The 13386-nt window shown below is 41.9% G+C and overlaps 1 protein-coding gene across 4 annotated transcripts in view; it reads right to left on the bottom strand.

The window, feature by feature from the left end:
- Nucleotides 1-12871, bottom strand: part of LOC105464123 (pecanex 2) — a 310280-nt gene extending 297409 nt beyond the window's left edge. For 3 of the 4 annotated variants that reach the window (XM_011711792.3, XM_071074159.1, XM_071074156.1), the window contains exon 1: nt 12471-12688. In XM_011711792.3, coding sequence (XP_011710094.2) covers nt 12471-12623 — 153 coding nt within the window. In that variant the 5' untranslated portion in view covers nt 12624-12688. Of the gene's footprint in view, nt 1-12470 lie in introns of all 4 variants that reach the window. The other variant, XM_011711793.3, reaches the window with a different exon arrangement.
- Nucleotides 12872-13386: the final 515 nt, after the last annotated feature.

Genomic DNA, 13386 nt, shown 5'->3' with positions numbered 1-13386 from the left:
CATGTCTCTGTTTTTCAGCTCTATTTTTAAAGATCTGGATTCTGGCCACAATCTTGTGGTGAGTCTACTGAAATGGGTCTGACCACAGTCCGTAATATGCACTACCAAAACTGTGCCTTCCCTTATGGAGTCAGATTCCATTAATGCAGAGTGATTAGATTATCCACTGTGTATGAAGCACCACTCCAAGGACCAATGGGGATTCAAATCACAACCCTACCTTCAAGGACCTTCTGACCTTGAGGGAGGAATAAACTCCCTTGACTCCAAACCTCCCTCCAGATAGCGTGCCCTTTTTCTGCTCCCTGCTTGAAAGAACTGTCTTCACCTCCCATGGCCTCTTAAACCCACAGCCGTGTGGCTTCTACTCCCCAATACACACTGAAAGTTTCTTGTCAATGTCTCTAAAAACAAAAAATAACCACAATTTCCTGTCTTCTCAGCAGCGAGCAACACAGGTGCTCACAGCGGAAATGCTCTCCTGGCTCTTCCCTTGTCTCCCGACGCCTCCTCTTTGCCCTGCCTCTGAGTGTAGCGCTCCTGGGGCCTCACCGTTAGCACTCTTTTCCCTCTCTACACATTCTATTTAGGAAGTCTTACCCAGTCCCTTGGTGGTAAATGTCATCTCTATGCTGATGATTTTCAAATCCGTATCTCTAGCTTAGATTGTTCCTTTAAACTCCCCACACCTATATCCACCTATCTACTCAACATCTCCACTTCGATATCTAAAAGGAAACTCCAAGCTACTATGTGTAAAATTAGGTGTTTGGTTTCCCTACCAACTATCCTCTTTCATCCTTCATCTCAGTCAATGGCACTCCATACACCTCTGGCTCAAACCAGATCATCAGGCATCTCCCTTGATTCCTCCCCCATCCTTACTCCTCTACCCTAAAAATGAACTGATCATTAAATCCTATTAAAATCTATCCACAATTCTCCATCTTTACTGCCACCACCATCCCTTGACTGGGTGACTGAAATAGACACCGAACCTCTCATTTCTATTTTTGTCCTTTCTTTGATCTACTTTCCCATCCAGCAGTCAGAGAAACCTTTTGATAAAGTAATTCAGCATATCTTTTTATATGTTTTGTGAACTATGTTAATGTTTTATACCTCCTGTTGGTATAAATTATTAAATCAGCAAGGATGGAGGAAAAGCTAAAATTATATAGCTACAAGTGAACCTAACTATATATCAAATGATAGCACAACCACAAAGATGAACCAAAAAATAATTAGAAAAGAATTCATCAAAGTAACTTTTGAGCATGCTACTCTGGCAGTACATCACTGGTGATGCGTATTCTAAAAACAATAATAATAATAACTTCTAAACAGTCTTGAACTTTTCCTTAAAGATGTGTCTATGGTGGTGTTATGGGAGTAGGAATTCGTGTGTATATTTTAGGACTGGGCAAATGATATTGTTGTGAGCTACAGTTCTCACTGTGGGAGAAGGGAGATATAAATATGAAATAATGGAAGCAGAGGAAGAGTCCTTTGATATGGACTGGTTTGATGGTCTCAGAATAAACTTCAATTGATTATTCAATCATTCAACCTATAAATTGATCAATCTTCTAGTTGTATCTACTGAAAGGGTCTAGAGGCAAAGACAACTAGTAGCAACAAATGCAACTACTGCAGCCCTAGATTTTGGTTTCCAAATGTAATTCCCCACCACAAGGATCATGGCTCCTTGGTAAAATGGCTGATTCTTCCAGGGCTGGGGCAGGGAAAGTACAAGCTAAGCCAGGAATATCTTTTTGGGCAGAAAGCAATAACATGCTCACAAACTGATGAGAGTATATCCAAGAAGACTCAGGATGTGCATGAAGAAGGTCTCACTTGCCAAAGTTTTGATCATTTGAACATCAAAAAGAATGATAGGCATAGATTATACTCCCACTGAATTAAAAAATGAATCTATGAGACCACACTAAAAAGTGCAACAAAACTATGAGGATGGGAAAAAAAAAATCTTCTTTACAGAAGAGTACCAATTAATAAAGGTGTGAAGAAAATTAGAATATTACCATTTTGCAACCACCATTGTCATAATTATTTTAGTCAAGAATCATCAATTTATGCTATAACTATTGGGGGAAAGACTTTTAGAAATACAATATATACAGTCTCCAGGTTTCACTCCACAGATTACTCACTAAACACAAAGGGGAAAACTGGTAATTTTATAATAGAGACATCTGGCTGACACTACCTTAACCAACGATGCGGGTTGGGGAGAGGTGGGAGAATTCTGTCCCTCTGATGTGATGCACGACAAGGACACAACACTGACCCAGAGGCTTAGAGAACTCATTTTAGAATAAGAACAATCAAGAGATGTGGCAACTAAAAGGCATGTTTGATCCTTGTTTGAATCTTGGATACAGAAAAACAAAACCAAAAACCCCAGCTCTCTAAGACATTACTGACTGGCATAACTGGAAATTTGGATAGGAACTATATATTAGACAATACCATCATATCAATAACTTCTCTGGGTGTGATAATTATGTGGGAGAATGTTCTTTTCCTTAAGAGACACCTGTTGAAGTTTTTAGGGGTCATGTGTCTTGATGTCTCTCACATATTCTTAAAGGGTACAGCAAAATGGCCAGACTCTCATACACCTTAGAGCTTTAATACATGCTGTTCCCCTTGCATGAAATGCTGTTCCTCCTCTACTCATCTTTGCTTGGCTAACTCCTACCCATTCATCAGATTTCAGATGAGAAATTACTTCCTCCTCTGGGAAGCCTTCCTTAAGTACTCATGCCAAGATTCCACCTCCCACCTTTACTGTACAGCAACTGTACTTTCCCTACAGTAACAATTATCACTGTGTTATTCATGCCTGTTTATCTGCTAACTGCATGGGGAGAAGACATCAATCCACCTTGTTCTCCTGACGTCTCCACAATATCCAGCAGAACATCTGGCACTCAGTCTGTTGTCATAGACATAAGTGCTCTCCAACAAACATGTCCAGTTAGTCCCTCAGGCACAGGGTAGAACTGCACTCTCCTTTCCCTTTGAAGTGAGGTGTGGCCATGCAACATTCCTTGACAAAGAAGTCTGAGGGCAAGAGGTATTTGCCATTTCCAGGCAGGAGCCTCCAGAGTCAGACCATGAAACCCACTCAGTGTCCCTCAACCATAGTGACTGGTATAATCATCCAGGGTCATGGGGGGGAGTAGCGAGTAATGCGCCCAGTCACCCTAAAATGAAGACTCAAACAGCCCGTGTTCCTAAATACCTATAATGAGCAGGACCCCCTGCTAACTATACCCCTGACACCCCAATGGACCATGTTGGACATGTAGTATAAATAAAAAATAGGGCCGGGGGCAGTGGTTCACGCCTGTAATCCCAACGCTTCAGGAGGCCAAACTGGGAGGATTGCTTGAAGCCAGGAGTTTGACACCAGCCTGGGTAGTACAGCAAGATCTCATCTCTACAAAAAATAAGAAATTAGCCAGATGTGGTGGTGCACGCCTGCAGTCCCAACTCCTCAGGAGGCTGAGGTGGGAGGACACGTGAGCCCAAATGTTTGAGGTTGCAGTGAGTTACAATTACACCACTGTTCTCCAGCCTGAGTGACAATGAGTCCTATCTGTAAAAAGAAATAATAATAAAATTAAAAATTAAAACTTAAAAATAAACTTGGTAGGCAGGCTTGGTGGCTCACACCTGTTATCCCAGCACTTTGGGAGGCCGAGGCAGACAGATCACAAGATCAGGAGTTTGAGACCAGCCTGGCCAATATGGTGAAACTCCGTCTCTACTAAAAATACAAAAAATTAGCCAGGCGTGGTGGTGCATGCCTGTCATCCCAGCTACTCCGAAGGCTGAGGTAGGTGAATTGGTTGAACCTGGGAGGCAGAGGTTGCAGTGACCTGAGATCATTCCACTGCACTCCAGCCTGGGCAACAGAAAGAGACTCCATCTCAAAAAAAATAACAAAAAATAACTTGGTAAAGCCAAACACATGTTTAGGTTGGTTATTGCTTCAGCATAAGCTAGCACATCTTGACTGATCCATATCCAACTAATGGCATTAGGTTAAAAATCATCTGAAAATCTAATTATTCTTCAATAGTGACTAATCAAATAAGTTGCCCTTGATAGAAATAGTGGAATACTATGCAGGCATGAATAACGAGGAGGCTCTTTGTGTCATGATCTCCAAGATGTTCTGTCAAGAGGGACAACAAGGTTACGTATGCATAAATGATTACACATTTGTATAACATTTTTAATGGAAGTGTTGATCAAGGAACCAAGGTAGGATGGATAAGAGATTCCAATGCAAATTTCTGGGACAAACAACAGACATTTCTAGATAGATTATAAGGATGAGTTACATGATCTTAAATGTCTTACTCAAAATGATGTAACAGAATTTAGAAAAAGAGGGCATATGAAGATTTTTGGAAAGGTCTGCTGGTGAGCAGCTAATCCTGTGTCCCATCCCCTTCCTCAGTCAGGAGAGAAGGCCTTCAGTGGGACCACTTAGAAACCTATGAGTCCCCTACCATTTGGGTGGGGGTAGAAGGCACCTAATATGAGTCCCCTACCATTTGGATGGGGGTAGAAGGCACAGTGGACTGCTGTCTGATTCCCTCCTAGAAAAGATGAAAGATCAGAGACTGGCTGGCTAGCTGCTCTGATGGCAGTATGAGCTTGGCCTGTCCTCCTAGAATGTGGTGGGGAAAAGAATATGTGGACATTGACATGGACTCTGTATGTGAGAATCTGTACAGATCGCTTTAGACAATGTGTGAACGGGCTATGGAGCAGAGGATACTGGAGCAGAAGAAAGCTGGAGGTGGACAGAGTAAGAAACCAGACAGGGCAAAGACACAGCAGCCCTCATCAAGACAAGCACCAGAGAGACAAGGCTGGCAAGGAGAACGGGGTCTCTGAGGGTGTGTGAAGGCAGCTCTCCAGAGAGTCAACTAGGGAACATGTGCCATGCTCTGAGAGCCCAAGGCCAGCTTACCACCATGACAGTCAACAAAGAATCGTCCTGCTCTCCAAAGCCAAGGACATCAGAAACATCAGTCAACGCATGAGGGAAGAGGAGAGCAGGAAAGACTGTGCCATCATCATGTCCCTTTCTACCTGGAAATGACTGGATGATGGAAGCTTTGGTTATGCCACGGAACTGCACATTCTGCAATCTAAATCAAGTCTGTATTTTGTTGCTTAAAGCCATCATAAAATGTGTATAAACTGTGATCTGAAGTCATGGGGCTTACCCATGTTTTTATCTGGGATATGGAAAAAAAACCTCCTGTCCAGGGCAAATTGAAAGGAACAGTGGAAGACAAATAAGATTGCTTTATGATTACACTCAGGACCCCTTACATTCAAACTTCCATTCACACGTGTATGAAATACCAGTGCAAGAAAACACAAGAGGCTGTGTATAGTGGTTCCATCTCAAGTGGGAAACTAGAAATAAGTGTGAGAGGGAAGTTATATTTTTGTTATGTGTCCTTTTGTACATTTTTAGTGTTCATATGTCTTCATGCAAATGCGCAAGGAATATATACCAATTGGTATGGTTTGGCTGTGTCCCCACCCAAATCTCATCTGAAACTATAGCTCCCTTAATTCCCACATGTCATGGGAGGGACCCAATGGGAGGTAATTGAGCCATGAGGCAGGTCTTTCCTATTCTGTTCTCATGATAATGTATAAGTCACACGAGATCTGATGGTTTTATAAAGGGGAGCTCTCCTGCACAAGCTCTCTTGTCTACCACCATGTAAAACCTGACTTTGCTCCTCACTTGCCTTGTGCCATGACTGTGAGGCCTCCCTAGCCGTGTGGAACTGTGAGACCATTAAACCTCTTTCCTTTATAAACTACTCAGTGTTGGGTATTTCTTCATAGCAGTATGAAAATGGACTAAAATGCCCACATTGTAAAATGACCTGTTAGAAGTGATATGGCTGAGTGGGTAAGAACTCCAATGCTTGGGCTTCAATCCTAGTCAGGCCGTGACAGTCATGTATTTGTAAGCATATTTACCTACCTCTTTTTGCTAGTTTCATTGACTGTAAAATGGCAATAATGATGGTGCCTCACTGGGGCACTGGGGAAGGTGAGATGATTTCTTTCTTGCAAAGCTCTTACGAAAGTGTCTGCCTCATATGTGCTCCGAAGTGTTGGCTGTGATTCTTACCTATTCCAATAATAGTAACATAATACAATTGTAAATGCTAAAGGAAGAAAATGCACCAGACAAAAAGTATGGAAAAATCTGAATACCATTAAAAGTGAGTCCATTTTCTTCTTGCAGAGAGCATAGGAAGGAGATTTAGAGAAGATGAAATAGCAATAAGATACTTAATGTTTAAAATTTACCATTTAGGAGACCAAATGATTAAAGCCAGAAAATAACAATCACCTAGTAAGTATTCTATACAAAAGAAGTAACACCAAGTCAATTAGATTGTTCAATTAAAACAAAAATAATAGGGTATTAAAAAGTATTAGACATTACCCTGGGGAAAAATGCCAGGTATCTGAGGAGTGAACCATTCAAAATACAACTAGTCACTAATGGGGAGAAATCTCAAGAAGCCCTAAGAAAGCTGGGAATGGGGCAGGAGACATAAGTTTAACTACTAGAAAATTTGTTATGAACTTGTAATACCAGAATGGAAAGAAAAAACAAACACAGAAACACAACCTGGGGACATAGATCCTGCCCGCAGACATGCATGTGTCTAATGGCAGACGATGAGGATAAATGGGATAAGCAACTGTGACTCAATAAAAGAACTGTCAATTTGAAAAGACTGGAGACGGCTGCCCCAGCAACAAATGTAGGGACTCCAGGAAAGCAGAGCCCTCCACACAGGCAAGTCCTCTGCACACACCATCCACAGAGCCACCTGGAGAAACAACAATTGAGAGACAACTGCATGGTTTGGCATTCAGCCCAAATCTGCAGGGACTAAGTCTGTAGTTCTTCTGGAGACTCAGGACCCAGGAAGCATGCCTTTTAAGCAACTCCATGCTCAGGCTCTTCACCTCAAATACAACTCTGCTTCAGGCAGGTGAGGGCAGGAGGCAGGAAACCAGACATTCAGGTAAATTATGGAGATAGTGCAAAGGATCAGGCATCTCAATGCAAGAATAAATAAGGCCCCTAGAAGTGGAAGGACCAAATATCAAGGTTCTGGGAGTCAAAGGAAAGAAAGCACGGACTATGTGATTCATTAACAGAGAAAGCCTTTCTTTTGAGGAAATTGGATATAAATGCTAGGACTGACTAGAACAGAGGTAACCTTCTGGGAACGGCGACATGCCAAGCAGTTCAAGAGAATAACAACAACCAAGTGGAATGGGCCAAGCCTGCTATGCAAGGCTGTGCAGGTTGCATCCTGCACAAAGGTCTCCTGCTGACAGGATTAAATGGGCCAGGAAAGGCTGCCTCTTTGCAGAGGCTGCCTTTCCACAATTTACACAAAGTCATCTTATATGTTAAAAGTAGGAGAGGAAGTCTAGGTGAAGCATGGAGGGGGGTAGAGGGAAAGAAGGAAGGAAGGAAGCGTGGTCAAAGAAATGCAAAACCTTAAATTCTATTCTCAAACCTCAACATTCAATTGCGCCTTCATTTCTTAGGCCTCAGGAAGCCTTGTTATGGGGGTGAGGGATGTGAAGGAGTAGAATAATCCAAGATGCCTAGTGCGCGGGGCCCACAACCAGAGCTCCATGGTAACTTTCTTTAAAATGCAGTATATTTAAATTTCCATCAAACTGTCATTTATTATGCAAGGTGAAGTATTTAGGAAGAAATAGACTGATGTGTGCAGTTTACTTTGAAATGCATCAAGAAAATAAAGTAGAATAAGGGATCAATAGAAGGATGGACAAATGGACAGATAGGTGATAAAGCAAGTATAGTAAAATGTTCATGGAGTAAAATCAAAGTGCTGTGTATATGGCTGCACGCAGTAAAATTATTTCAGCTTTGTTGTATGTTTTAAACTTTTTATAGTAAAATCTTGGGAAAATATTGATTGAAAAAAGAGGAATGCAAGATCTAAGAAAAAATAATGACATACCAGAATGAGAAATGACTGTGAACTCTCATAGAAATGTCACCAATTAGCTGTAATAACAATTAGAGTGTGTTGGGTGCTTACTATTTGCCTAGTACTATGCTAGCGCTTGACAGATAATCCTATTAATTATAATTACGGCAATTAGAAATGATGTAGGTCTTACCAAAGAAGGTCTCTAAGATTAAATTTTAAAAAGCAGAACTGGGAACAGAACAAGTCTGGCTAAAGTTAAAGGAAAGGAAACAGAAAGCTCCAGCCATAAAACAAAAGACAGGCTTTCTGTTCACAAGCGCGGAAAGGGCTGCCCATCCAAACACATATGTCAGGCCTGGAAAATCAAGTCTAATATTGCCGTGCATGGGGTTTGGAAGGATGTGAAAGTTCCACCTCATTCTTCCCATCACTCAACTCTTCCTCTCCAGTGGAGCTGACCACAATGCCACTGGCATAATCATAATTCCACTGTAGGTGGCTCCACTGTTTCACAGACTTCAAAGTGTTCTTATATGTACTATGTCAGGCAGCATAATGTCCTGGAAGGGCCAAAGACTTGGATGCTACAGAACCTCAGCTAAATGCAGAATTTTACCACTGACTATCTAGATGACTGTAGGCAAACAGCTGACTCTCCCTGGACCTCAGTTGCTAAACTTATAAAATGAAGGTGTTATCCGCATTCTACAGATGATAAAACTGAGGTCTGGAGAAGTAAGGTGACTTGCACAAGGCCACACAATTGATAAGAGGAAGAACGGGAACTGCGTCTTTTGACATGAGGCTTATGCTCTCAGAACGGACACAAGGCCAGAATCATGCCCATATGCCCCTACTGTAAAGAAAACTCAGCTCTGAATCTCCATTAATTATCATCTCAAAAGAATAAAGACAAAACACATGTAATAGTGACAATTTAAATATCTCTCAAGACAAATCATCTTTCAGCGCGTCCAAAAGAAAAGGAGGTTGATAATCAACCAAAGTAAAACTCTTTCCAAGTTATCCAAATTGACTTACTGTTTTCAGTTGTACATTTCCAAACATTTCTCACAAATATATACATAGTTTACAAATGCTAATAAATCACTGTTTTCCACATTATCACCCAGATCTAAGTACATTCTAGGGATTAGAAATTTGCCTCAATAATTAATAATAAAAATATTTAAAATACTCAAAGTATCTGTTAAATTAAAAAGTGGATCTTTTCAATAGTGAAATTTTCTTTCTTTCCTTTTTCTTTTCTTTTTTTTTTTTTTTTTTTTTTTTTTTTGAGACAGAGTCTTGCTCTGTCACCCAGTCTGGAGTGCAGTGGCGTGATTTTGGCTCACTGCAACCTCTGCCTCCAGGGTTCAAGCGATTCTCCTGCCTCAGCCTCCTGAGTCACTGGGATTGCAGGCATGCACCACCACGCCCAGCTAATTTTTTGTATTTTTAGTAAAGACAGGGTTTCACTATGTTGGCCAAGCTGGTCTTGTACTCCTAATTTCAAGGGATCCACCCACTTTGGCCTCCCAAAGTGCTGGGATTACAGGCATGAGCCACCATGCCCGACCAAAACTTTCTTAAACATGTTTAAACCAAAATTGTAAAAAAAAAAAAAAAAAAAAAAAAACAGAGAAGTTCATAGAACTTTGACTAAGCCCCTGTTGTCAGTAACTAGTCAAGTATCTTCTTGGAACAAATGACTGTAAATGAACAAATTGAAAAAGACATTAACAATCACAGACAACACTGAAGTGCAGATAAATATGTTTAAGCACCAAGATCTGAAGAACAAAGCCTCCACTGGGGAAAGGGGCCTTTTATTTCAAGGGCACTTTCAGAAACCAGAAGACCAAAGCAAGAAAAAAATAACTTGTTGCGTTTTTAATAAGACAGGCTATATATTAAAAAGTAGCTGCACCCACATACAATTATTCTATAATAGTTAAAGGCATGCTGGCATAGAGATATAAAAATTCGGGCACATCTGTTTTACTTTTTAAAGGCTGATATAAAAGTAAAATTATTTAAGTCTCAGATTTTACTTTCTAACATTTTGAGATTTAGCTGAAAATTACATTTAAATATCATCGAAAAGCAAGTTAACGAAGGACAATTTCCTACTCACAAATGCAAGATCTAAATCAAGCTACTCAATAAAGCATAGTTAGGTAGAAATTAAGGGTTCTGACCATACGTAGACATCAAATCTTAAGTAGAGTTTTACAAAAATGAGCCCATATGCATAGAAAAAAACATCTGCAGGAACACAACATTAAATTCTAATGTGGTTGTTTCTGAGGAGTGGGATTATAAGCGGAATATATATTGCTTTCATTATCAGGAAATATTCAAAAAGCATAGTGAGGTAGACTATTTAATGCTAGTTGGAAAAGAAAGAGACACACAAGTTAATTGTATAGGAGATCAGTGTTACCAAATGCAGAGCACTCTGCTATGTACAAGGAAAAACCAAGATGAATAAACAACATAAAAACCCATGCCCTCAAAAAAGCTTATGATCTAGACATAGAAGTGAAATACATGTTCCTACAACTAAGTACCAGACAGAATTAGAAAGGTGCTATTAATGCTGATAGTCCAACTACAGAATGCTGTAAAACAAATAGTAAGTACAGAATGGTATAAGGGTAAGGAAGAAGAGAAATTAATTCTAGCTAAATGGAATCAGAAAACATAAGGATAGAGAGATTTTAGAAGCTGGGGAAGGAAAAAAAAGGGCATCTCTTACTGAGCACTCTGTGTGTGACAGGTACTAAGAGTACTTCCATCTATTAATTCACTCAGTTCTCATATTCACCCTATAAGGGAGGTACTATAATTATCCCTGCTTTACAAACAAGGAAGGCGAAGCTTGCTCAAGCTCATACTAGGTCTAGTAAGCAGGAGAACCAGGATTTCACACTGGTGAGGGCTGCGTTCCTCATGACTTTGCTATGCTGTCCCTCTAGGAAAAGGGAAAACACTGGGACCCATAGGCTAAAGAAAAATGAGTTAAGAAAAATGGTGCACAAAATCAGAAAGAATAAAGAAACTTGCATTTATTGAAGGGTTTCCAAGTAGTTTCCGTATTTAATGCTTTTTATATACAATTTTGGTTATTTTTTCTGTGAAGTGGTGATTATGATGATCACATCTATTTTAATGATATGAACACTAAGTTTTAGAAAAGTTCAGTATCAGACCAAACAGCTAATAAGTAGCAGAACAGAATTGCAAACCCAAGTCTGAGCCCAATCTCAGGTCAAGTCAGACCTGTGGCTTTATATGTACTATCTCATTTAATCCCTAAAACAATCTGTAAATCTGGTACTCTTACCTTTTCTCATTTTACAGATAAGAAAATGAAAAATTAGACGGTAAATAACCTCCCCAAGGTCACAGAACTGGTAACCAGTAGACCCAAAATTTAACCCAGGCATCATGACTTCACACCCAGACTTCTGACCCTTTGGGTACACTGCCGGAAAAAGAGTAAAGAAGAACCCAATCACAAATGTCAAACTCGGAATCCATCAGTCATGCAAACTCATTGACAATTTTTGCTGTAAAAAACCCATGATCTAATAATGTGTTAGGAATAAAGTCCTCCAACAGACATACCAAAATTAGATTCTTAGCATGTAAAGCTTAATAAGACGTGGAACACCTTACCTGTACAGCTTTTCAAAGAAGGTAAACCATTGTTTTAATTACGTATAATCTACCTAAGAAGGTCATCTATGTAGTTTTTCAGCAAGCACTCACTTACCACAACCCCACTAAAATGTCAAGCCCCAACTAAACGTTGTAATACTTTGTCTAGCATAAAGTACATTGGATTTATCCATTATTATATCTTCCTACAGAATTCTATACATAGCGGTGTAGAAATTACAATGTGAGTAATTGATAATTGAACTTGCCTTCCCAAAGCAAAACAAGAAAGAAGGTGAGAGGGGAAAAAAGGGGCCAATAACTGAAATGAGTTTGCTTTTTACATTTCGTTTTGCCTCTTGGCTACAATCTACAGTATTTCACACCAAACATTATCCCAAGCTACCCAGCTCTGAGGCCTAGAGTTACCCACCTACAAAACAAGCTGCAAGCTCCCTGCCACAAGGAGAGTGACTCATCCTAACATCCGGCATCAATTCTTAATGAGTCCCCGAGCCCCCGCAGTCCTGTCTACTTTTCTTTTCCAGTGAATCCTCACAGCCCCCTTTCCCTGCACGTTCTCTGTCCCAAATTTCTGAAGCCCTTCCCCTTCCGTCTCTTAAGAATCTCTACGAACCTGAAACCCTGTGAGGCTGATGGCACGTCTGTGGTTCCTTTCTCCTCCTTCCCTCCATCCCCACAGCTCCTCGGGACCTGACCCTCCCCACTCACCAGGTGCAGGGCCAGGGGCAGCAGCAGCAGGAACAGCCACAGGTAGAGGTGGCAGCTGTTGGTGAACTTGCTCTGCTCCGGGTCGTGGTACCAGCCCCCGGTGAGCGCGGCCCACACGCCCTGCCGGAGCAGCTGCAGCACCTGGGACACCATGCCGGCTGCGTCCCGGGGCTGGTGCGCGCCCCGTTGCACCCTGCGCGCCCCGGCCGGCTCCCCGGGCTCCCTCAGGTCTAACACCCGGGCCCGCGGGCCGCGCCTCCGCCGTCGCCGCCGCCGTCGCCGCCGCCGCCTCCTTCCACCCCACGGCTGAAGCTGGAGCTGCTCTTCCGCCCGGACCCGCGAACCGCGGCGCCGGAGCCGGCTGCTGCCGCCGGGCAGGTGAGCGCCATGTCCGAGGGAGGAAGGATTTTCCCAGCGTGCTCAGAGGCGGCTGCTCAGAGGATGCTTCCGAGGCTCCTCCCAGCGCCCGCCCAGTCCCTCCTTAGCCTTCGCTGGGGGCCAGAAGGATTTCTGAGTCTCTCCAGCCTTTTCTTTCTCTCTTTCTTTCTCTCTCTCTTTTTCCTTCCTCCTTCCCTCCCTCCCTCTCTCTTTTTTCTCTCTCCTTCCTTCCGTCCTTCCTTCCTTTCTCTCTCTCTCTCTGTTTCTTTCTCCCTCTTTTTTTCCTTTTTTTTTTTTTTTTTTGCCACTCCCCGCTTCCCTTCCCCTTCTCTCCCATCCTCCTATTAGGGGACATGCAAAGGTGTTCTCATGCAGAAGGCACAGACCAGGACACGTTCCTTGTCCTTGTCCTTGTCCTTTTTTACACCCAAATATTTACCTCATACAAGGTCCTGTCACTCAGCACTCAAAGCAATTTCTTCTCCTGAGCACTTCCTGCACGCCTTCGTTCTCCTTAATTAAGGGCTGACCCCAGACG

The sequence above is a fragment of the Macaca nemestrina genome, chromosome 1, assembly GCF_043159975.1.
Source record: "Macaca nemestrina isolate mMacNem1 chromosome 1, mMacNem.hap1, whole genome shotgun sequence".
Classification (NCBI taxonomy): Eukaryota; Metazoa; Chordata; class Mammalia; order Primates; family Cercopithecidae; genus Macaca; species Macaca nemestrina.
Note: the sequence above shows the minus strand (reverse complement) of the source record. Positions and strands in the feature narration are given on the sequence as shown.